At 45.7% G+C, this 21725-nt stretch overlaps 1 protein-coding gene, 1 long non-coding RNA gene and 1 pseudogene across 8 annotated transcripts in view; 2 read left to right on the top strand and 1 right to left on the bottom strand.

Moving 5' to 3' along the window:
* LOC116528876 overlaps positions 1-195 on the bottom strand; it is a 1540-nt gene extending 1345 nt beyond the window's left edge. The window contains exon 1 of the long non-coding RNA XR_004259257.1: positions 125-195. This is a non-coding gene — a long non-coding RNA (uncharacterized LOC116528876). The remainder of the gene's footprint in view (positions 1-124) is intronic.
* UPF3A (UPF3A regulator of nonsense mediated mRNA decay) overlaps positions 1-19098 on the top strand; it is a 19376-nt gene extending 278 nt beyond the window's left edge. Inside the window, exons 2-10 of one of the 7 annotated variants that reach the window (XM_032246359.1) lie at positions 93-199; positions 1185-1291; positions 4892-4990; positions 5109-5219; positions 8468-8523; positions 8613-8771; positions 12466-12626; positions 14757-15051; positions 18133-19098. In XM_032246359.1, coding sequence (XP_032102250.1) covers positions 93-199; positions 1185-1291; positions 4892-4990; positions 5109-5219; positions 8468-8523; positions 8613-8771; positions 12466-12626; positions 14757-15051; positions 18133-18261 — 1224 coding nt within the window. In that variant the 3' untranslated portion in view covers positions 18262-19098. Of the gene's footprint in view, positions 1-92; positions 200-1184; positions 1292-4891; positions 5030-5108; positions 5220-7022; positions 7101-8467; positions 8524-8612; positions 8772-12465; positions 12627-14756; positions 15052-18132 lie in introns of those variants that run through there. The other 6 variants (XM_032246361.1, XR_004259255.1, XR_004259254.1 and 3 more) reach the window with 6 other exon arrangements.
* Positions 18736-20042, top strand: LOC116528886 (annotated as a pseudogene).
* Positions 20043-21725: the final 1683 nt, after the last annotated feature.

Consider the following 21725-nt stretch of genomic DNA (forward strand, 5'->3'; position numbering starts at 1 on the left):
GGGGGACGGGGGACGGGGAGTCCGGGCGCGGTGCATCGGGAGCGCTGAGTCCGGATCCTGCCGCTGTGGGAACGGCCGCTCGCTTCCCGCAGGTGGTCATCCGCCGCCTGCCCCCGGGCCTCACCAAAGAGCAGCTGGAGGAGCAGCTGCACCCGCTGCCCGCGCACGACTACTTCGAGTTCTTCGCCGCCGACCTGAGGTGAGGCCCGCCCCGCGGACACGCGCGCGAGTCTAGACGGGGAGGCGGCGGTTAGGGGTGGGGAGGGCGGAGCCGAAGCGCGGCGCGCGGTGTCGCTGCCCTGTGTTTCTCACCCTGATTTTGCTTTTATGGGAGTCGTGGGAGCTTTTTGAATAATTACATTTTAGTAAAAAGTGTCAGTTCGTCCAAAGAGACGTGTCACCGCCAAGCAAACACAGACGCGGTTTACAGAAAAGTGCGGGAGATTTCAGGCGCTAACGCTCGTGGGAACGCGCGCCGTGGAGAGGACCGGCTTCGCCCGCGCGGCGCCTCCCTGCTCGGACGCGGCTTTAAATACCCGCAGCGCCGCGCGCGTGGCTCACGCCGGTAGTCCCCGCACTTGGGGAGGCCGAGGCGGGCGCATCCCGAGGTCAGGCGATCGAGACCATCCCGGCCAACGTGATGAAACCCCGTCTCTACTAAAAATACAAAAATTAGATGAGCATGGCGGCGGCGCCTGTAGTCCTAGCGACGCGGGAGGCTGAGACCGGAGAATCGCTTGAACCTGGGAGTCGGAGGTTACAGTGACCGAAATCGCGCCGCAGCACACCAGCCTGGGCGACAGAGCGAGAGTCTGTCTCAAAAAAAATGTTAAATGAATGAATAAATAAATACCAGACAGTGTCCCCAAGTCAGGAGAGTCTCTCGGCGCCACGGGTTCCTCTGGGAGTGGGCCCTGGCCTTGCCTTAGGATTTCAGCCTCCGGAGACCGGTTCTGGGCAGTGGAGGAGGGACTTGAGTTCTCCCTCTTATTGAAGCAGTTTCAGTTAACATTTGCGTTTGTTTTTGCTAAAGAATATCCAATTCTTACAATTAACTGAGGTGACTCTTCGGCACTAAAGTTTTATCTAAAGTAGTTTGTTGTGTCCAGAAAAGGAAAAAGAGACTAATTTAATGGAATCTTGTATTTTTCACTAACCATTTTCACGGTTGTTTCTTATTTCAGTCTTTATCCTCATCTCTATTCAAGAGCGTACATTAATTTTAGGAATCCTGATGACATCCTTCTTTTTAGAGATCGTTTTGATGGATATATCTTCCTTGACAGCAAAGGTTAGATCATTGGTTTTTCAAAATCTATTATAATCTATAGGTATACTGGTGAAGTATTACTAGAATTTTCCTGCTTTTTTTTTTTTCTTTTTCATTTTTTGAGACAGGGTTTTGCTCTTTTTCCCAGGGTAGAGTGCAGTGGCCACAATCACGGCTCACTGCAGCTTCACACTCTGGCTCAAGTGATTCTCCAGCCTCCCAGGTAGCTGGGACCACAGGCGTCCGCCGCCATGATTGGCTGATTTTAAAAAAAAAAAAAAATTGTAGAGACCGGAAGGGGGTCTCACTGTGTTGCCCATGTAACACAGTGGTCTTGAACTCCGGGCTTCAAGTGATCCTCCCACAGTGCTGGGATTACAGGCATGTAGCTACAGCATCTGGCCCATTTGTGCATTTTAATTAAAAAGTTATTTAACTAAAATAAGAGAAATTTCATTATATTACTATATGTGCAGATATTAAAAATTAAAATTATTTAATTTTATTTAAATCAAAAGAATTCTTGGAATTCTGTGTAATAGTGACAGCCCATTTATGTATTATCATCAGAGAATGAAGGTTTTAATGAGTGAGTTTTCTGCATGAGAGAACTTTATCTTTTTAGATTCTAAAAGTAAATTACCTGTTTGATAGGAATTTTCTAAAGTGTACACTGACTTCTGTCTTCCTAAACAGCACCCTTCATGACTGTACCATTTATGAGAATGTCATCGGGGAGTCACTGACCGCTGTTCAACAGCTTTGCCTGCAGGGACAGTGGTCTTCATCTCTACTTTCAGTAGTTCCCTTCCCAGTACTTCTAGCGTTCTGCTTTGATCTTTTCCCTTCTTCTCCTGTCAGGCTGTCTGCTGTTGGGAACCCTAATCCTAACCGTGACCCTAACCCTGGCTGTCAAGTCTGTGTGCCTTTCACAGCAAGTTGTTTTCTGCCCTCCCCTCCCTAGCCACCCTCTTCCCTCTCCACCTGTTCCTGACACTGATGAGTGTTTTCTTTTTCTCCCCTTAGGGGTGAAGACTAGAAAGATTGTTGCAGAGTAACCAAGTAATAGCTAAATTAGGTTCCTGTGACTAGAAGCAAATGTGATGCCTGAACTGAACTATCTGACCTTTGTGTTCATTGCTCTTTTTTTCATACTTTATTCAGCTTCCTTTTTTTATTTTCAAAAAATAGTGGTAAAATATATGTAACATGGCCAGATATAATGGCTCACTCCTGTAATCCCAGCACTTTGGGAGGGCAAGGTGGGCAGATCACCTGAGGTCAGGGGTTCAAGACCAGCCTGGGCAACATGGAGAAACCCCATCTCTACTAAAAATACAAAAATTAGCCGGGCATCATGGTACATGCCTGTAATCTCAGCTACCACAGGCTGAAGCACGAGAAACACTTGAACCCGGGAGGAAGAGGTTGCAGTGAGCCGAGATCATGCTGACTGCAGCATTTTACGTTCCCACCAGTAGTGAGCAAGGAGCCCAGTCAGTTCTCTTAGTTGCCAGTACTACTTGTCATTGTCGTTTGTTTGTTTTCTTTTTTACTGTCTCCAGTAATGGGTGTAAGCAATGTCGTTTGTTTTTCAAGTACAGATAGGGTCTTGCTATGTTGCCCAGGCTGGTATCAAACTCCTGGGCTCAAGCAATCCTCCCACCTTGATCTCACAAAGTGCTGGGTTACAGGTGTGAGCCGTAGCCCTGCCTTGTTTTTATGGCCTCTGGCCTAAGCCTGTGCTTTTGGTGTCATATGCAGTAACTCATTGCCAGATTCATTGCCATGGAGCTTTTCCCCTGTACTTTTTTCCATGTGTTTTATGGTTTCATGTCTTACATTTAGGTTTGATCCGTTTTGAGTTACTTTTCGTATATGGTGTTAGGTATACAACTTCATTCTTCTGGCTGTGGATATCGTTTTCCCAGCTTAAGACTTTCTTTGGCCAGGCACGGTGGTTCACGCCTGTAATCCCAGCACTTTGTGAGGCCAAGGCAGGCAGATCACCTGAGGTCAGGAGTTCAAGACCAGTCTGGCCAGCATGGTGAGACCCTATCTACTAAAAATACAAAAATTAGCCAAGTGTAGAGGCAGGTGCCTGTAATCCCAGCTACTTAGGAAGCTGAGGTAAATTGCTTGAACCCAGGAAGCTGAGGTTGCAGTGAGCCAAAATTGTGCCATTGCACTCCAGCCTGGGCAACAGAGTGAGACTCCTTTTCCGAAAAATAAAAATAAAAAGACTTTATTTTCCCCATTGAATGGTCTGGGCAGCCTTTTCAAAAATCAGTTGACCAAATATACAAAGGTTTATTTCCAGGCTCTCTGTTTTATTGCATTGGTGGATGTGTCTGTCTGTGTGGCACTACCACACTCAGTGGAGCATGTCATCTGCCACTAAATGAGTATCCACTGTGTGCTAGGCCTTGTGGGTGGAGCAGTAGGTTGGACATCATCCCTGCAGGTCCAGTGCTCTGCAGTTACCAGATTCTTGACTTTATTCTGGATATGCAGGTTGGCACAAAAATGATCTCCCAGATAAAGGTGTTATAATTCAGTCACCTGACCATTACTGACAAGTCTAAAAAGGATGACTCAGTAGGTTTAGTACCAACGTAGCCGTGTTCTGTTGATGATTCAGCAGATAGCAGGTTCTCTTAGTGAACATTTCTCTTTGTGTATTTGTTTTTCCCCCATATAGCAACAAAGTCAGTAGAGATGATTTCCATTCTCTACTTTTATCAGAAGCAAATTTCTCCTGTAATATACTATAAACCCTTTGAAGCCCTCTTTTTTTAGCTATTGTGTCTTCTAAGCAAAGTAATTTTCTTGAACTTATGTAACAGATTGATAGTTGAATTCACTTTTTAAAATAAAATGTAAAATGTAACTAAGAAATCAAATTACTTAGAGGTATTCCAACAATAAATTATTTGGGATGGAGCTAAGGAGGTCAGGTTTATTGAGGTATAAGTTACATAGGGTAAAAGTCACACTTTTAAGGTGAACAATTTGATGAATTTTGAACGAATCCAGTTGTGTAACCAACACCACAACATGATGAATTGTTTTATGGAATAAATAATTGTTCTTCCTACCGGGAGTTCATCCGTGTTTAAGTCTGGAGTTTGCCATGCTAAGGTTGCAGGTACTTGGAAATGTAATTAAATTGCAGGGTTTTTTATCGTTTACTTTTTTATCTCTTACTGGAAGGATGAATTATACTTTAAATAGTAATAATACATTGTCATCGTTATACTTACTCTTTTTTTGAGACAGAGTCTTGCTCTATTGCCAGGGCTGGAGTGCAGTGGTGTGATCTCAGCTGGCTGCAACCTCCACCTCCCAGGCTCAAGTGATTCTCCTGCCTCATACAGGCGCCCGCCACTACCCAGCTAATTTTTTGTATTTTTAGTAGAGATGGGGTTTCACCATGTTGGCCAAGCTGGTCTCGAACCCCTGACCTCATGATTCGCCTGCCTTGGCCTCCCAAAGTGCTGGGATTACAGGCATCAGCCACCGCACCCAGCCTACACTTACTGTTTAAGTAAGCTAGGTCATTATTTTCCAAAATGAATGTAGAATTTCAAAATGGCTTCTGAAATATGTTTCCTGTTAAAGGCCTAGAATATCCTGCAGTGGTAGAGTTTGCTCCATTCCAGAAGATAGCCAAAAAGAAGCTGAAAAAAAAAGATGCCAAGACTGGAAGCATCGAAGACGGTGAGCCCTTTCCAAGTGCTGCATTATGAAGCTGCCAAAGTAAGAACACTGAGCCAATTAATTCTCCTGTAGTTGGGAAAGATTGCACTTTTTTTCTTTCTGTCTTTTTAATGTATAGATCCAGAATATAAGAAGTTTTTAGAAACCTACTGTGTGGAGGAAGAGAAGACCAGCACCAACCCTGAGATTCTGCTGGGGGAGATGGAGGCGAAGACAAGAGAGCTCATTGGTCTGTTTTGCTCATTTCTTCTCTTTTCTTTATTGAGAGATTCACTCATAGAGAATATACGTTTTCCGTCTTTTTCTTGATTGTGATAACAGGTTGAAACTTGTTACAGGCTCAACAGAAATGTAGAGTACTTAGCAGTTTTGACAAAAAGATGGCAAGATGGCCACATGGGAAAATGTTTCTGAGCATTGTTTGATGGAGAGCACCTGATTTTTCTTAGTTATAATCATGTTAAGTTCTAATGTTCCCTAATGAGCAATGGAGAAGACACATGAATGGTATGTGCATGTGCCTGACAGCTTCAGGGAAGGAGTATTGTGTCACAAAGTTGAAGTCAGTGGTCACAGTTCAATGCCTCAGGAGATGTTTTGCTCATGGTGAGGTCGTCTTGCTGCTGTTCCAAACAAATGCCAGGCTCCCTGAACCACGCCAAGCCAAGCCAACTCGTGGATAAGCCCAGCCAGAGCACAATCGGGTTTAAATCCAGCCTTCCACCCAATGCCCACAAGCTGGGATTACAGGGCGCTTGCCATCATGCCTGGCTAATTTAGAGAGGGTTTCACCATGTTGGCCAGGCTGGTCTTGAACTCCTGGCCTCAGGTGATCCGCCCACCTTGGCCTCCCAAAGTGCTGGGATTACAGGTGTGAGCTGCCGTGCCCGGCCATAATAAAGCTTTTGATCACTAAACAAGATGTGCTGAGGCTGCATGCTGCCTGGGCACTGACTCTGGGCCTCGTCATAGGGCTGAGTGATAAACAGGTCGTACAAGGCCTCTGCCTGCCATCGGGCACAACAGGTTGGAAGCAGGAGTGGGAGTAGCCCAGCCGGGGCACTTCAGTTTGTAATCAGTGCCACCGATGTGACCAAATGGCATATGGGAGGGGAAGATCAGGAGACTCCCTCTGAGGTGGTGGTGGAGCTGGAGCTGGGACGGCTACAGGAGGGAAAGAGGTCGGGAGACGAGCTGAGACTGGCTGTGCTGAGCAGTGAGGAAGGGCATGCCAAGGGCATGGCCGGGGGCTGGCGCTTTTCACTTCAGGTACAGAGTGCAGGCTTGTGGGGCTGGCGCGCATGGGTGAGGGCAGCTTGGTTGGAGGGTGGGAGTGCTGCGCAAGAGGTTTAGATTCATTCCAGGGCAACTGGATACCACTGGGGGAGTGGCATGATCTGATTATTGTCCCCATCACTCTGTTGGTGCCACACAGAATAGATTGTGGGTGCCAAAAGATGAGCATGTGTTTCGGAGATGGACTGGACAGGACTAACAGATGGATTGGATGTGGCAGGTTAGGAACAGGAATTAAGACTCCAAGGTTTGGCTTGAGCAGATGGGTGGATTGTGGCACCATTACGCCCAAGGGTTGATGGAGGTAGGACAGTATTGGGAGCAAAGTCGAGATTTCACTTTAGAACTTGATAAATTTAAGAAGAGCTAGAAAAAGCAAATTAGATGTTAATTACAGACCTCGCATTTCCTTCTCACTTTGTTTTAAATGTCTCTTTGTATTGGATCGATCGTTTAGGGCTGTTTTGAGACATACCTTTTTAGTTCAGACTCACTACTCCTGCAGGGGCTGCTGGAGGATCAGGGTGGCATCACCAAGAATCTGCTGCACAGCCAGTGCAGCACAAATGTTGACTGAATGAATGAATGTGGCTTGGAATCCACCGTCCCTGTTGGGAGCAATTAATTCGTTCTAGGACTTGGCTGTAAAGCCTTCTTTGTTTCTGTGATTGCTGTTTCTGCATATTAAAAATTTAACCTTAATCAGGCAATTCGTGGCAAATTATCTTTTTCTTAGGTTTTGGCCTCCATTGGATTCTTCTGAACAGATCTAAGAAGCGAATGTTAAATGGAATATGAATAAACACTGGCAAGGGCTCTGGAGTTGTTGAGTTAGTCTGGTGCATAGGCCTTTAGAGCAGACTGCCTGGGTTCAGCTCTGAGACTTCTGTTTACTTGTGTTCTGTTGCATGGTCGTGCGTATTTTGTCTGATAAATAACATTTATGATGTGTAAAACACTTTCTTACTCAGGTCTCATGTACTTTTCCTATGATCCCTGTGGGGGATAGGGCAGGCATTTTGTAGGAAGAGGAAGGCAGGCAGGTAGAGTCTGGGGTCAGCCTCCCCGTGCTTCTGGGTGGTCTCGCCCTGCTTCTGGCTGACAAGTCCAGGCCTTCACAGAGCAGAGCAGACCCCTGGTTGATTTGAGAGAATTTGCCCATTACAGAGAGCTGATCATTTTACCTGAGCCAATGAGCTCTACTCACCCTGAGCCAGAGTTCGTGGTCTGCCCAGGGACCCCTGGGGGGAGTGGGTTCTCTGTGGCCACTGTGCTTTCCATGAAATATGGCATTTGCAGCCGCATCAGCTCTTCCCTACGGCCACCATGCCTGGGGCAGGGCTCCTGGGACAGGTGCCATTTGATCCATGATGTCAAGGTGTCAGGGGTCCTCAGTTCTAAGTGAGGGATCCCTGGCCAGAGTTTCTGCTAGGATTCCTGATTCACACCTGTTCCTCAGAATTCCAGAGATGTTGTGTCAGTTTGCAGGTGCATCCAGGGATTCTTCCCAACCCTGTTTAATCTGAGACCTGCAGAATAAATCCAGACCATCTTCCCCCTTCCCACCTGTGTCCTCATGTTGGCAGGACACGGGGCCCGACCCCCTGAGCGGGAGTCCCTCTGAAGCAGTGCCTATGGGGCCTCCAGCTTGCCTGGGCACTCACATCCAGGTCAGATCTGAGCAGTTCCCTAGTAGTTGGCATCTTTTCAGAACTCAACAGCACCATGTGGAGTCCTTTTCTAAACTGCAGTCCAGAGTTGTGTCTTATCATTATGATTTTATGGAGTATGTATTGTAAGACATTACAAGAATCCATGTTTCTTAAAGCCATCACTTGGAGAACAGAAAACGAAAAAATTCTCAGAATATGTGATGTATCAAAGTAAATACATGTTAATGACTTAAGGTATCTACAGAAATATCACCTGTGTAGTATTTTAAGCCTCCCTTAAGAATCAGGAATTAGATATCTACTACGTATAAAATTGTTGATAGTTTCAAATTACTTGACTTGATAGTAATGGAATAAAAACTCCCCTGGAGACAGTGTGTGGTCATGTTAAATTTAAAAAGTAATTATATTGTTACCCTATTTATTTTAAAGATTAAATTGAAAACAAGTATTTAAAGTAAATCGTTCTTTAGGAGTTAAATGCTACATTACAATTTTTGTGTTTTAGCTAGAAGAACCACACCTCTTTTGGAATATATTAAAAATAGAAAATTAGAAAAGCAGGTAGGTCTGGCCTTTACCTGATGGACACCCTCCCTGCTGCTGCCATTCTCATCCAGACAGTCCGTACACACATTCTTCCATGTCTTTAGAGAATTCGGGAAGAGAAGCGAGAAGAACGGAGGAGGAGAGAGTTAGAAAAGAAACGCTTGCGGGAAGAGGAGAAAAGAAGAAGAAGAGAAGAAGAAAGATGCAAAAAAAGGGAGACAGATAAACAGAAGAAAACTGCAGAGAGAGAAGTAAGGATTAAGGTAATTCTGAGGAAACATTTTATTCAGTTTTTCCAATAGTTCTGTTACAGTAATTATCCTTTTTACACATCTTAGCTCTTTAGAATTTTGAGAACATTTTGAGTTCACGTAATACTGTGTTGTTACAAACCCTTTCTTTCTATGTCAGCAGTGGTTTCCACAGCGCGTCCTGAGCCCTGGGAGTCCTCAGGCTGTTGTTGGGCGCCTGTCCTCCTGGGTGTGCACTGAGGACACCCCCACAGGAGCCCCACGCTGGCACATGTCGGGTTGCTGCTGACACTGTCCCTTTTTTTGTTTTTCAACTTTCCAACTTTCCTTTTAGGTTATATCAAGAGCATAAAGATTAAAAGACAGATGGCTCCTGGCTTCTCTGCTATTTTTTTTTGTTTGTTTGGTTTTTTGCGGACAGGTTGAGACAGGGTCTCTATGTGTCACCCAGGCTGGAGCATAGTGGTGCAGAATCACAGCTCACTACAGCCTCTATCTCCCAGGCTCAAGTAATCCTCCTGCCTCAGTCTCTCTTTCCAGGGGTACACCACCGCAGCTGAATAGCTAATTTTTAAAAAAAGTTTGTAAAGATGGGGGTCTCACTGTGTTGCCCAGGCTGGTCATGAACTCTTGGGCTCAAGTGATCATCCTGCTACTGGGACTAGAGAGGCGCGGGCCACCACACCCAGCCCTCATGGCTATTCTTAATAAAGAAAAATACAGCACACAGAACAGCTCAGCTGTTTAATGTTCCTCTGAGGATGGTAAGCAGTAAGCTTATGTGTGGCCACACAGGCAAGAGCTGGGAGGGAGCCCAGCTGCCCATGCACTCCGGTTGGCCTCCAGAAGCCTCTCGGGGCACGGCAGAACTGCCCTGCTCCCCAGCTCGTCTCCAGCAGCCCTGACCTGCTATTTTCTCCTGAATGCACCAGCAGATTCCACCTCAGGCCTCTGCACGTTTTTCTCCACGGGGACTTCCCCAGATTTGCCCATGGCTGCTCCTCAGCATCTGGTCTTAGATCTTGACTCTGCAGTGGAACCTTCTCTTCCCGTCTCCCTGTGTCTCTGCTGCTTTACTCTCCCTTTGTATGTGTTCGTAGCCTTTGATACTACCTGAGATTATCTTGTTCCTTTGTTTCCTTTCTCCTATTTTTGCCACTGTTTACAGCATTCCCCCTTGACCACCATTGCCTCAGGTGGATAATCAGGCATGAGCTCCCTCAAGGCAGGGGCATGTCTGTCCCATTCACAGCCATTTCCCTAGTGCCTAGCACAGTGTCTTAGACCTTGCTTCCTGCACACGGCTCCTCAAACCCCGGGAATCTGCAGTAATATGAGTATCTTATATGCCAGTGAGAGGACTGGCAGCTTCAGAATGGGGACTAGTTGCCAGAAAGACCAATGCAGGACTAGAGGGTTGGGACTTTCAGTCCCAACCTAGCTTCCAAGAGGACAGAGGGCCTAGAGAGAGGTAATCACCAGTGGTCGATGACTTAATCATACCCGTGTCATGAAACCTTAAAAATGCCTAAAGATGAGGCTTCCGGGTTGGTGAGCACAGCAAGATACTGGGTGGGTTACGCATGGAAGCTCCAAGGACCACCCCACCATACCCCATACCCACCTTGTGCATGCCGTTTGGCTGTTCTAGGTTGTACCCTTTATGATAAGCCGGTAGTCCAGAGTGCAGTGCCTTTCTGAGTCCTGTGAGCCATTCCAGCAACTTAGCAAATCTGAGGAGAGGCCATTGGGAACTCCTGAATTTACTGCTGGTTGGTCACAAGTACCGGTGACACACTGGGACTTGGAACTGTCATCTGAAAGGAGGGGCAGTCTTGTGGGACTGAGCCCTTGACTTGTGGGGTCTGGTGCTAACTCCAGGTCAGTGGTCTCAGAGTTGAGTTGAATGTGGAGCATGCAGCTGGTGTCGGAGAGGTGGTATTGAAAAAGATGTGCAGTATCAGAAATGTTGTAAGAACAGTCCCTAGGCACACAGAACATTTGTTGAGTAGGTAGATGGAGATTGTTGCACTTCCCGATGGTTTGCATTTATTACAAACATATTAATGCCGCAATTGTTTTAAAAGATGGATAGGGCTGGGCATGGTGGCTCACACCTGTAATCCCAGCACTTTGGGACGCCGAGGCAGGCAGATCATGAGGTCAAGAGATCGAGACCATCCTGGCCAACATGGTGAAACCCCATCTCTACTAAAAATACAAAAATTAGCTAGGTGTGGTGGTGCGTGCCTATAATCCCAGCTACTTGGGAGGCTGAGGCAGGAGAATGGCTTGAACCCTGGGGGCGGAGATTGCAGTGAGCCAAGATCGCGCCACTGCACTCCAATCTGGTGACAGAGCGAGACTCCCTCTCAAAATAAAAAAAAGGATGAACAGTTACTGGAAAGGAAATATTTAAGTTCCCATATTCCACATAGGCAGAATAAGAGGATGTTCACAGCTGACACAGGACCCATGCTTGATGAGAAGCAGTTTTCATGATGCGTTTTGTTCCCAAGTGAATGCATGTAATTGAATGCGTCTGTGTATGGTCTTGCTATGCTGCAGTTTAAAGTATGTCTACTTTATGAATGAGAACACAATTCTTAGTTCACCTTCCATTTCTGTTCTACAAATATTCTATGTGATGCTTCCACTTCTTTTTTTTTTTTCTCTCTTTCTTTTCCCAAGTTAGCTGAAGTGCTTTAGTTTCAAAAATTATTCAGAGAGCAGGGAGAAAGGCCCAGGGGGAGACAGGGCAGATGAAATATGTCATAGCGACTTGCTCATCAATTCTGTTTCAAGAACGAGAATAATCAATGTTTTGAAAACTATAAAATATTCTAAAAATCATCAATAGGAAGAAACCTTTAAAAAACTTTTTTTTTCCTTACCACAAAAGTAATACTTGTCTATTTTAGAAAAACTAGACCCTGTAGATGAAAGGAACTAAAGTCATGTCTTGTCTATTTTAGAAAAACTAGACCCTGTAGATGAAAGGAACTAAAGTCATGTAAGTTCTGCCATCTAGCAACAATCACTATTGTCGTGGCACAGCGGCCCACACCTGCAATCCCAGCACTGTGGGAGGCTGAGGCAGGTGGGTCACCTGAGGTCAGGAGTTCGAGACCAGCCTGGCCAACATGGGGAAACCCCATCTCTACTAAAACTACAAAAATTAGCCAGGTGTGCTGGCATGCACCTGTAGTCCTTGCTACTCAGGAGGCTGGGGCTGAAGCAGGAGAATCGCTTGAACCCAGGAGGTGGAGGTTGCAGTGAATTGAGATCGTGCCACTGCACTCCAGCCTGGGTGGCAGAGCGAGACTCCATCTCAAAAAAAAAAAGAAATTAAGAATCACTGTTAACAGAGTGCTGCAGAGCCCTTTAGACAGTGTTGTATGTGTGTTTGAACATAAATTGAAGTGGGATTGTGGTGCATTTTCTGGTTTTTAGCCTGTTTTTCATCATGTGAACATCTTTTCATCATATTAACTATCTTACATTATTTTTCGTGACTACAAAATATTTCATTCACTGAATGTTCCACCAGGTGTTCGACCAAAAACCTCATTTTTGAACATTTAGCTTTCATTATTTTGCTGTGCAAACATTTGGCTTCATTATTGGGATCTATTTGTAATTATTTAACAGCTTCTTTTAGAATGTGCTCTTGAGGTGATATTTTACTAACATTATAATTTCTCAGCTTCTTAAGAAACCAGAAAAGGGAGAGGAACCAACCACAGAGAGTCCAAAAGAAAGAGGAGAGGAGATTGATCCTGGAGTTGGCAAGCAGGAATCCAGTACCCCCGGCGCAGTCATAAAAGTCAGGCCCGCGGAAGGCTCGCTGGAGGAGCCCCAGGAGATGTGAGCGTGCTTTCGTTGTTAGGACCACGTCAGCTCCCAGTCATGGCAATGTAGGCTTTGTCAGTACGAGTGTGCCTATTTCACATTATTCTTGGAATCCAAGACTTTCCAAGGTGTGCAAGTACACGTCAGCCTTCATTTCCCATCAGCATGCCAGGAACTTAGTGGACTCTCTCGTCTGTAGTCTGTCTTCAGATCAGGGAATTTCTTCCTGTTGTTTGCTTTGCTGTTGCCTCCATGTCCTCTTCCTTTTTCTCCTGAGCTGCCTCCTGGATTCCTGCAGTTGCATGTCAGGTCTTCAGGATCTGTCTTCCCAGTCTTTGTGTTTCCTTTTTTTTTTTTTCTCTGTGTTTTGTGATATCTTGCCCTTTGCTCTTTTTTTAATCTCTCCTGCCATTTATCTACAGAATTGTGTATTTGAGAACCCCATCTTTTAGAGCTGGCAGATCTTTTGTGATAGAGAAACAGAATTTTAAGTACTGTAATCCTTTGGTTGAAGCTCCCGCTGGCACCTCTAGCTGTGGAACTTGACCAGCAGCTTTGTCTGTGCACTGTGGGTCCTCCCTTTTTCTTTTCCTTTGTCCCTTATGGCATGCAGCTCTGTGGAGGTATGTCCCTTATGACATGGAGCTCGTCTGTGAAATGGACAGACACAGCAGTATCTGCCTGGTGGGCCAGAGAGACCAGCCAGATGCCAGTAGGGAGGGATCCTGTCCCTCCTGCTCCTGGCACGTGCCATCCTCAGGGCCCCATGCGGTTGGGCTTATCTTCCCCTCCAGGACCCCTGCCCACTCACCACATCTCAACATCCACGGTCTCCTGGTGCCCAGGGCCACTTGGCTCGCAGGGGATGGTGAACATGGAATTTAGTTGGGAAGCCTAATGGGATGAGGCTGCCAGCTTCCCAAAGTCACAGTAATCGGAGTGATTTCTCACTGCCTTTCTTTCAGAGTTGTTGATGAAGTATTTTTTTTCTTCTTGGGGGTTTTGGTTTACTGCTTTGTTTGTAAAATTTATATGAGATTACAAATCCATGATTGTGAAGCACTGTGATTATGTTACACGTGTTACCATGACTGTCGATGATACAGCAGTGCCTACTGCCATGTGCCTGGTGTGAATTCATACTTGGTTACAGAGCCTTATCCCCACCAGCCCTGCCAAATGAGCTCAACAGCCATTTATTTATTTACTATTCACTTAATATTCTGATAAATACATAAATATAATTAATTTGCCATTATTAAGTGTCAGTTAATTTGACTGTGCTTGAAGCAGAAAGTAAGCTGTCAGTATTCGGGCTGCCGGTCATGATGGATGTACACCTGGGTTCCCAGGACAGCCGCTGGACCACTTTAGTCTCAGTCACTTGATCTGTGGAAAAGAAGATTTATTTTATTTTATTTTATTTTTAATTTTTTTGAGTCTCGCTGTGTCACCCAGGCTGGATTACAGTGGCATGATCTCAGCTGACTGCAAACTCCACCTCCCACGTTCAACCAATTCTCCTGCTTCAGCCTCCCAAGTAGCTGGGATTGCAGGCACCCACTACCACATCTGGCTAATTTTTGTATTTTTAGTAGAAACAGGGTTTCACCACGTTGACCAGGCTGGTCTCAACTTCCTGACCTCAAATGATCTGCCTGCCTCGGCCTCCCAAAGTGCTGGGATTACAGGCACATGCCACCACACCTGGCTAATTTTTGTATTTTCAGTAAAGACGGGGTTTCACTATGTTGGCCAGGCTGGTCTCCAACTCCTGACCTCAGTTAGTCCACCTACCTTGGCCTCCTAAAGTGCTGGGATTGCAGGCATTACTCACCATGCCTGGCCAAAAGAAGATACTTACTTTGGAGGGTTTTGAGAATTAGAAAATGTGTATAAAAAGTACCTTAGCATATCTTATTGCCTATCTGTCACTCAAGTGAAATTGCAAATTTTACTACGATTTATTCCTCTTCGCAGTGGTTTTTATGAATGCCTGTTGTGTGCCCATCGCAGTAAAGCCTCAGCAGCGCAGTGCTGAGCACGTCACACTGTCCCTGGCCTCTGGGAGCCTCTGGTCTAGAAAGGAGGGTGGGCAGCTAACCGGCATTTACTGCAGTTGCTGATCATTTGTGTTGAACATAGGTCACGCAACGGCAGTGACAAAGAGCACAGGGATGTGGAGAGATCTCAAGAAAAAGAGCTTGAAGCACAGAGACCCCATATGGATGATGGCAGGAGGCACAGAGCTTACCACGAGCCTGACCGGCTTTCCAGAAGGAGTGAAGATGAGCAGAGATGGGGGAAAGGACCTGCCCAGGACAGAGGGAAGAAGGGGAGCCAGGACAGCGGGGCCCCAGGGGGTGCCGCGGAGAGACCCGGGAGAGCTCAGAGGTGTGACGACAGTCCAGCACCCAGAAAGGAGCGACTGGCAAACAAGGTTTTTATCAAATCCAGAAAGAAACACCTGGCTGGCTGTCTTAGGTCCACGTTGCACGCTGACCATGTCATTTGGCCTTATGTCATCTTGGGGAGCGTAGTGCTTTTACAAGAGCAGTTATTCCTGAAAGATCGTAGAGGAGACTAGTCATCATCTTTTCTCAGAGAATCAAATTATTTTTGAGGAGGAAAAAGAAAGATTTTATTTAGTTTAAAAGTAGCACATTTATATGATTTGCTTGAGAATAAGATTAAGGATTATGACCTTTTCCCTTGGAAGGAAAGTTTTAATGATATTTCATGGAGCTGTCTTCCACATTATTAACAACACTCTCATCATTAGTGAATAATCCCATGGCTCAAAAACACCCGTAAGTTAGTTGTGCACAGACAGTGAGCACAGGACTGTGGTTACCCCCTTAGCCAAGCAAACAGCTTCTTTTTCAGAAGCTTGAAGCTCATTTTTGTTCAGATTGCATTTTCCCAGCGCAGCACTACAGATGGCATCATCTCCCTGACAGCACCAGGCCCCACCCCAGCCTCCCAGCGAACTGAGGGCTGCGTAGGGCTGCAGTTCCCACTCACCTCCCTCCCTCCCTGTAACCCTGGCAGCCACTGTCGGTTCTGTGTGAATTTGTCACTTCAAGAATGCTTGATAAATGGAAATACACAGTATGTGAGTTTTAAGAGTGGCTTTCTTCACTCAGCCTAATTCCTTTCAGATCTTTCCAGGTTGTCATATGTATGAACGATGTTCACTTTTAAAATGTCTCAGTGAAGTAGAGGCTGAAAGCCAGAGCGGAGCCTTCTTGTCTTCACCCTTGAATGATCACCTCTAGAATACTCCACAGTTTTCTAGGGTTGCCTAGACCTCTAGTGGCACAAAGTACAGCCATGGGTCCTTTTGATGGGGACTTGCTCACAGGTCTTCAGTTGCCTTTTCACAGTGGTGAATGGTCTGATGTCCCCCCGACCTGAGGTGGGGGAGCATTCGCTCCTCTGTTGAGTCTGGTGGGAATGAGGCGCTGTGTGCAGGAGCTGTCTTCCTGGAAGCCTGGCATTTGTCATGTACTTCTAAGGTCAGGCTCCGTGCTCCGTCTGTGTACACAGGCACTGCCCTGGTGAGAAGTGAGAGCTGTGCACGCTGGCTCCAGGCAGCCTGTCTCTGCCCCACAGGAGGATTCAGGTCCAGGGGCCTGCTGAGCCTGTTTGCACCCCTCCCATTGGTCAGGTTCATATCAAGGAAAAGAAATTAAGTTCACCCCCTTGGCGTAACCTGATGGGGGCTTCCACACACAGTCCAGGAGGAGGTAAAGGTGAGCTGGTGAATCCCAGAGAAGGAGCACATGAGATGTACCCACATGGTCATCCGTGCAGCCCACACTTGGGCTCCTGGCGGCCATTGGAGGCTAAGGCTGCAGCTCTGCAGGGAGAGTAGGCAGTGAGCGGGAGGCACATGGAGTGGGAGGCTACAGGCTTCTGCAAATGAGCCGTCTTCCTCCCTTCCGCCCCTTCAGTGCTGGGGCAGGGCTGGTGGCCCCATCAGGGAGGAGTCGCTGCCTTCCCTGGCTATTGCTGCCCTCAGGCTCTGAACAGCTGCCCTTCATGGATTTTATGGGTCGTTTTTATTACTGCTTCTCCAGGAGTTTAATAAAATGATGGAGTGGTGTTTTCTAAAAAGGGGCAGTTCAGTTTCCCTGCTGGTAGATGCTAGGCAGGGATAAGCCCGTGAAATTGCTTATTACTCACGTTAATAACTGTTTCAGTTTGCAGATCTGAAACCATCTCTGAGGGTCCACATCTCATTTTGTTTCAGGCTTAGGGACTGAGGTGGACATGTTTTGAGTTTTCACCTCCCAAACTCAGAGGGGGATGCCATGATTGTACTACTACTGTTCCCGCAGATTACATGTTCTTGGTTTGAGCAGTAAGATTTGCCTAGGTAACCAACATTTACGAGGCTTTTTAAATTGCTTTAGAATGCCTGGTTTCTGAGATAGTGCTGTGAAAAGGGTTGATTTTTAGCTGCCTGGTTGATTTTCTTTTCTTTTTTGATAAGGAGTTTTGCTCTTTCGCCTAGGCTGGAGCGTAGTGGCGCAATCTCAGCACACTGCAACCTCCGCCTTCCAGTTTCAAGGGATTCTTCTGCCTCAGCCTCCCAAGTAGCTGGGATTGCAGGCACCCACCACCACACCCGGCTAATTTTTTTGTTTTTGTTTTGTTTTGTTTTTGAGACACAGTCTTGCTCTGACGCCAGGCTAGAATGCAGTGGCACGATCTCAGCTCACTGCAACCCCCGCCTCCCAAGTTCAAGCAATTCTCCTGCCTCAGCCTCCTGAGTAGCTGGGATTACAGGTGCCCACCACTACACCGAGTTAATTTTTTGTATTTTTTAGTAGAGACGGGGTTTTACCCCATTGGCCAGGCTGGTCTTAAACTCCTGACCTCATGATTTGCCTGCCTTAGCCTGCCAAAGTGCTGAGATTACAGGTGTGAGCCACCATGCCTGGCCTAATTTTTGTATTTTTAGTAGAGATGGGGTTTCATCATGTTGGCCAGGCTGGTCTCAAACTCTTGACCTCAGGTAATCTGCCCACCTCAGCCTCCCAAAGTGCTTGGGTTATAGAGGCATGAACTACCACATCTGACCTGGCTGATTGTCTTTGGACAATTAATATCAGCAAGCTCTAGAAATGCAGGGAGAGGCCGGGCGTGGTGGCTCACGCCTGTGATCCCAGCACTTCGGGAGGCCAAGGCAGGTGGATCACCTGAGGTCAGGAGCTCAAGACCAGCCTGACCAACATGGAGAAACGCCGTCTCTACTAAAAATACAAAATTAGCTAGATATGGTGGAGCATGCCTGTAATCCCAGCTACTCGGGAGGCTGAGGCAGGAGAATTGCTTGAATCCGGGAGGCGGAGGTTGCAGTGAGCCGAGATCATGCCATTGCACTGCAGCCTGGGCAACAGGAGCGAAACTCCATCTCAAAAAAAAAAAAAAAAGGACAAGAAATGCAGGGAGATATTGATGCTTTCTGCGTTGCTGGTCCTTGGAAGAGTAACGTGCCCTCTTATCCTGGCAGGACCGGCCGGCCTTGCAGCTATATGATCCGGGAGCTCGCTTCCGAGCTCGAGAGTGTGGTGGAAGCGGGAGGAACTGCAAGGCAGAAACGTCGGGGACTGGTCCTGAGAACAGGGAAGAGGCAGAGTGAGTCACAGTGTGCACCTGGCCTCCATGGACGAGCGAAGGCATCCCAGAAACGTGTACGTGACTCCAAGTGTCACTGGAAGGGAGCACTTACTCGTTACCAGGAAACGAAGCTGAAAATAAAGAGGGTGACGTAGAAACACACAGAAGCCATTCTAAAGAAAGTAGTGATCTTGTCTTAAATTGAGCAGAATTCTCGTGGATTTTAACATTTCTGGTATAAACTAGTATTTGATGTTTAGCCAAATCACAAATGATTTTCACTGGACAGTAGAAAAGTATGTGTAAAATAGGGGAGAAAATTAGTATTGGATCAGTACGAGCCCTGAAGCACTGTCAACGTATGTTTGTAAGCAGAGGAGCTGTCAGCCTCATTGTGGCCTCTGAGCCGTGGTGTCGAGGAAAGAGCAGTTCTTGTTTGTTATCACCTTTGTGAGTCAGTCACACCTGTGCTGTGTTTTAGTCCTTCGGTAGGGATATGTATCAGACTTCACACTATGTAAAACCCAACAGCTTCAACTATTGCCATTTCAGCAGTTTTGTCACTGACTGGATGAAAATGATTTCACAGTCTTGGATGGATGCGTTTGTGGTTTGTAACCATTATGGTTTAAACCATGGTTTAAGGATTTGCCCAAATAACAGAAATTTTGTTCAGGAAGGGATAAAGTGGGTACAGCACATAGATGACTTTTAGACACTTTATTTGTAAATAACTTAAAATAGCTTTCTGAAACTATGCATCCTACAGTTTTCTTCCTTTCAGTGAAATTGTTAAATGTTAATGTATTTTTGGCACTATGATTTTAACCATTTATTAAATAATTTTGTTAAAGAGGTATTGGAATATTCTTTGAATCTGTGTCAGCTATGTAAGGGAAATTCTGATTTGTTAGTTCAAATGCCTGACAGTGTAATCATGCAGATCTTCTCTTTTCTTGGTTTGGATGACACTGGGCAGATGTCAAAACACGCAGAAAGTTCCAAAAGGTAAGGCCTTAAAATATTTTACAGGTAAATATTTTACCACACCTGGCTTTTACCACAGACTTTTGCCACACCTGGCTAATTTTTCTTTAACACTTTCTGCATCTGCCCTAAATATCAGAGCAAGACAGAAAAAGAAAACACTAGGTTAGGACAAGCAAACTCACACGCGCAAAAAAAAAAAGACAACACAATTTGGAAGAGCCACCCAGAGGGAGACAGTGTCAGCACCACCTGTGTCACACACACAGGCTGTGCTTTGTCTGCTGGTTCTACTTGACAAAAGGGGACCAGTTGTTTCTTTCATCAGTGAACCACAGCTGCAGGTGGATTTGTATACCAGGATGAATGAGGACTCAGACGTCACCTTCCATTTCCAAGTGTACTTTGGCTGTTGTGTAGTCATGAATAGCCATGAGAAGGGGGCTTGGAAGCCTGAGGTGAAATCCAAAAATATGCCCTTTCAGGATGGCAAAGAATTTGACCTGAGTATCTTGGTGCTGGACAGTAAGTACCAGGTAGTGGTCCGTGGCCAGTGTTCTTATAGCTTTGACCATCGAAACCTGCCTGAGTCTGTGAAGATGGTGCAAGTGTGGAGAGACGTCTCCCTGACCAAAATGATTGCCTGCAGTTGAGGGTGATAACCAGACTCCCTGTTGACAAGGAATCCCTGTTCCTGTGTGACCATGGGATTCCCAGAGCTAGCTAACAGCATAATTCCTCCTCTCTTCAACCCTTACTCTTTCTCTTTAAAGCTTCAACAAACTTTAAAAAAAAAAAAAAAAAAAATTACATTTTAAAATCACATACGCCCATGCTTCTTCACAAAGGGAATATCTTATCTGTAAAATAAAGCCATATTCCCACTGGAAAGTTGGTGATCATTAAGAATTTCTAGGTTGCTTAAATAATAGTATCTTGCCTATACGAAGTTCTTTTTTCTTTGTTTTCTTTTTTTTGAGACAGTCTCACAATGCCACCCAGGCTGGAGTGCAGTGGCGCACAGTGGAGTGCAGAATCCGCCTCCTGGATGCAAGCAATTCTCCTGCCTCAGCCTCTGGAGTAGCTGGAATTACAGGCGCCCACCACCACACCCAGCTATATTTGTATTTTTAGTAGAGTCAGGGTTTCACCATGTTGGCCAGGCTCATCTTGAACTCCTGACCTCAGGTGATCTGCCCGTCTTGGCCCCCCAAAGTGCTGGGATTATAAGTGTGAGCCATCGCGCCCAGCCCGTTTTTAATTTTATTAATATAATTACTGAGAAATCTTGTTCACATAGTAAAAGGGAACAGAGGAATTTTGTTATATTAATACCACTTAATTCAAATTTCTTTCTGGCTGGGCTCAATGGCTCATGCCTCTAATCCCAACACTTTGGGTGGCTGAGGTGGCCACCCAAAGTGTTGGGATTAGAGGCATGAGCCATTTGAGGTCAGGAGTTCAATACCAGCCTGACCAACATCTCTACTAAAAATACAAAAAAATTAGGCTTGGTGGCACACGCCTGTAATCACAGCTACTGGGAGGCTGAGGCAGGAGAATCACGTAAACCTGGGAGATGGGGTTTGCAATGAGCCGAGATTGTGCCACTGCACTGTCGCCTGGACGACATAGTGACACTGTCTCAGGAAAAAAAAAAAAACTTACTTTCAAGTTATATTGCAAAATGTTCATAGTTATCTATGATCAGTATTTTAATGGTCTACCATCTCATAATTCTTTCAATTTTATTGAAAGCTAAGGATTGGGAACTTTTTAAAAAGATTTATTCAATCACTAAAGTCCCCAATTTCTTTATTTCTGAGGATTTTTCAGCTATTGATTACACCCATTGCTCTTCCGCTCTTTGAGAGAAACAGCTTAATTTGGCATACTCAGGTTTGCGGGGAGAATCAAAGCAGTGATTTCAGCACATCTTTATCAGTGCAATTTGTTTTGTTTAATTTTTTTTGAGATGGGGTATCGCTCTGTTGTCAGGCTGGAGTGCAGTGTCACAGTCTCGGCTCACTGCAACCTCTGACTCCCTGGCTCAAGTGATTCTCCTGCCTCAGCCTCCTAAGTAGCTAGGATTACAGGCACGTGCCACCATGCCTGGCTAATTTTTGTATTTTTAGTACAGACAGGGTTTCACCATGTTGACCAGGATGGTCTTGATCTCCTGACCTCATGATCCACCTGCCTTGGCCTCTCGAAGTGCTGGGATTACAGGCGTGTCAGTGCAATATTTATAGTGTTCAATGCATGTTTGCCAAAGCCTTGGATTGTGGATTTAATTCATCCAATTTCTGGAAAATGCAGTAAAGTCGAGATTAAAATTATATAGAGCAAATAGTTTGTTTCTCATTACCTAATATAAATAATGCAGTATAATGTTTAGCTAAATGTGTGAGTTATTGGTGAAGCCAGCAGTGTGATAATGGGAGTTCTATTACTTCAGTAAATATGTGTTTGAATATGTTAACTTTAGCATGGGGCTTT

This window comes from Sapajus apella, unplaced genomic scaffold (genome assembly GCF_009761245.1).
Source record: "Sapajus apella isolate SASKATOON/1434 unplaced genomic scaffold, GSC_monkey_1.0 scaffold60, whole genome shotgun sequence".
NCBI lineage: Eukaryota > Metazoa > Chordata > Mammalia > Primates > Cebidae > Sapajus > Sapajus apella.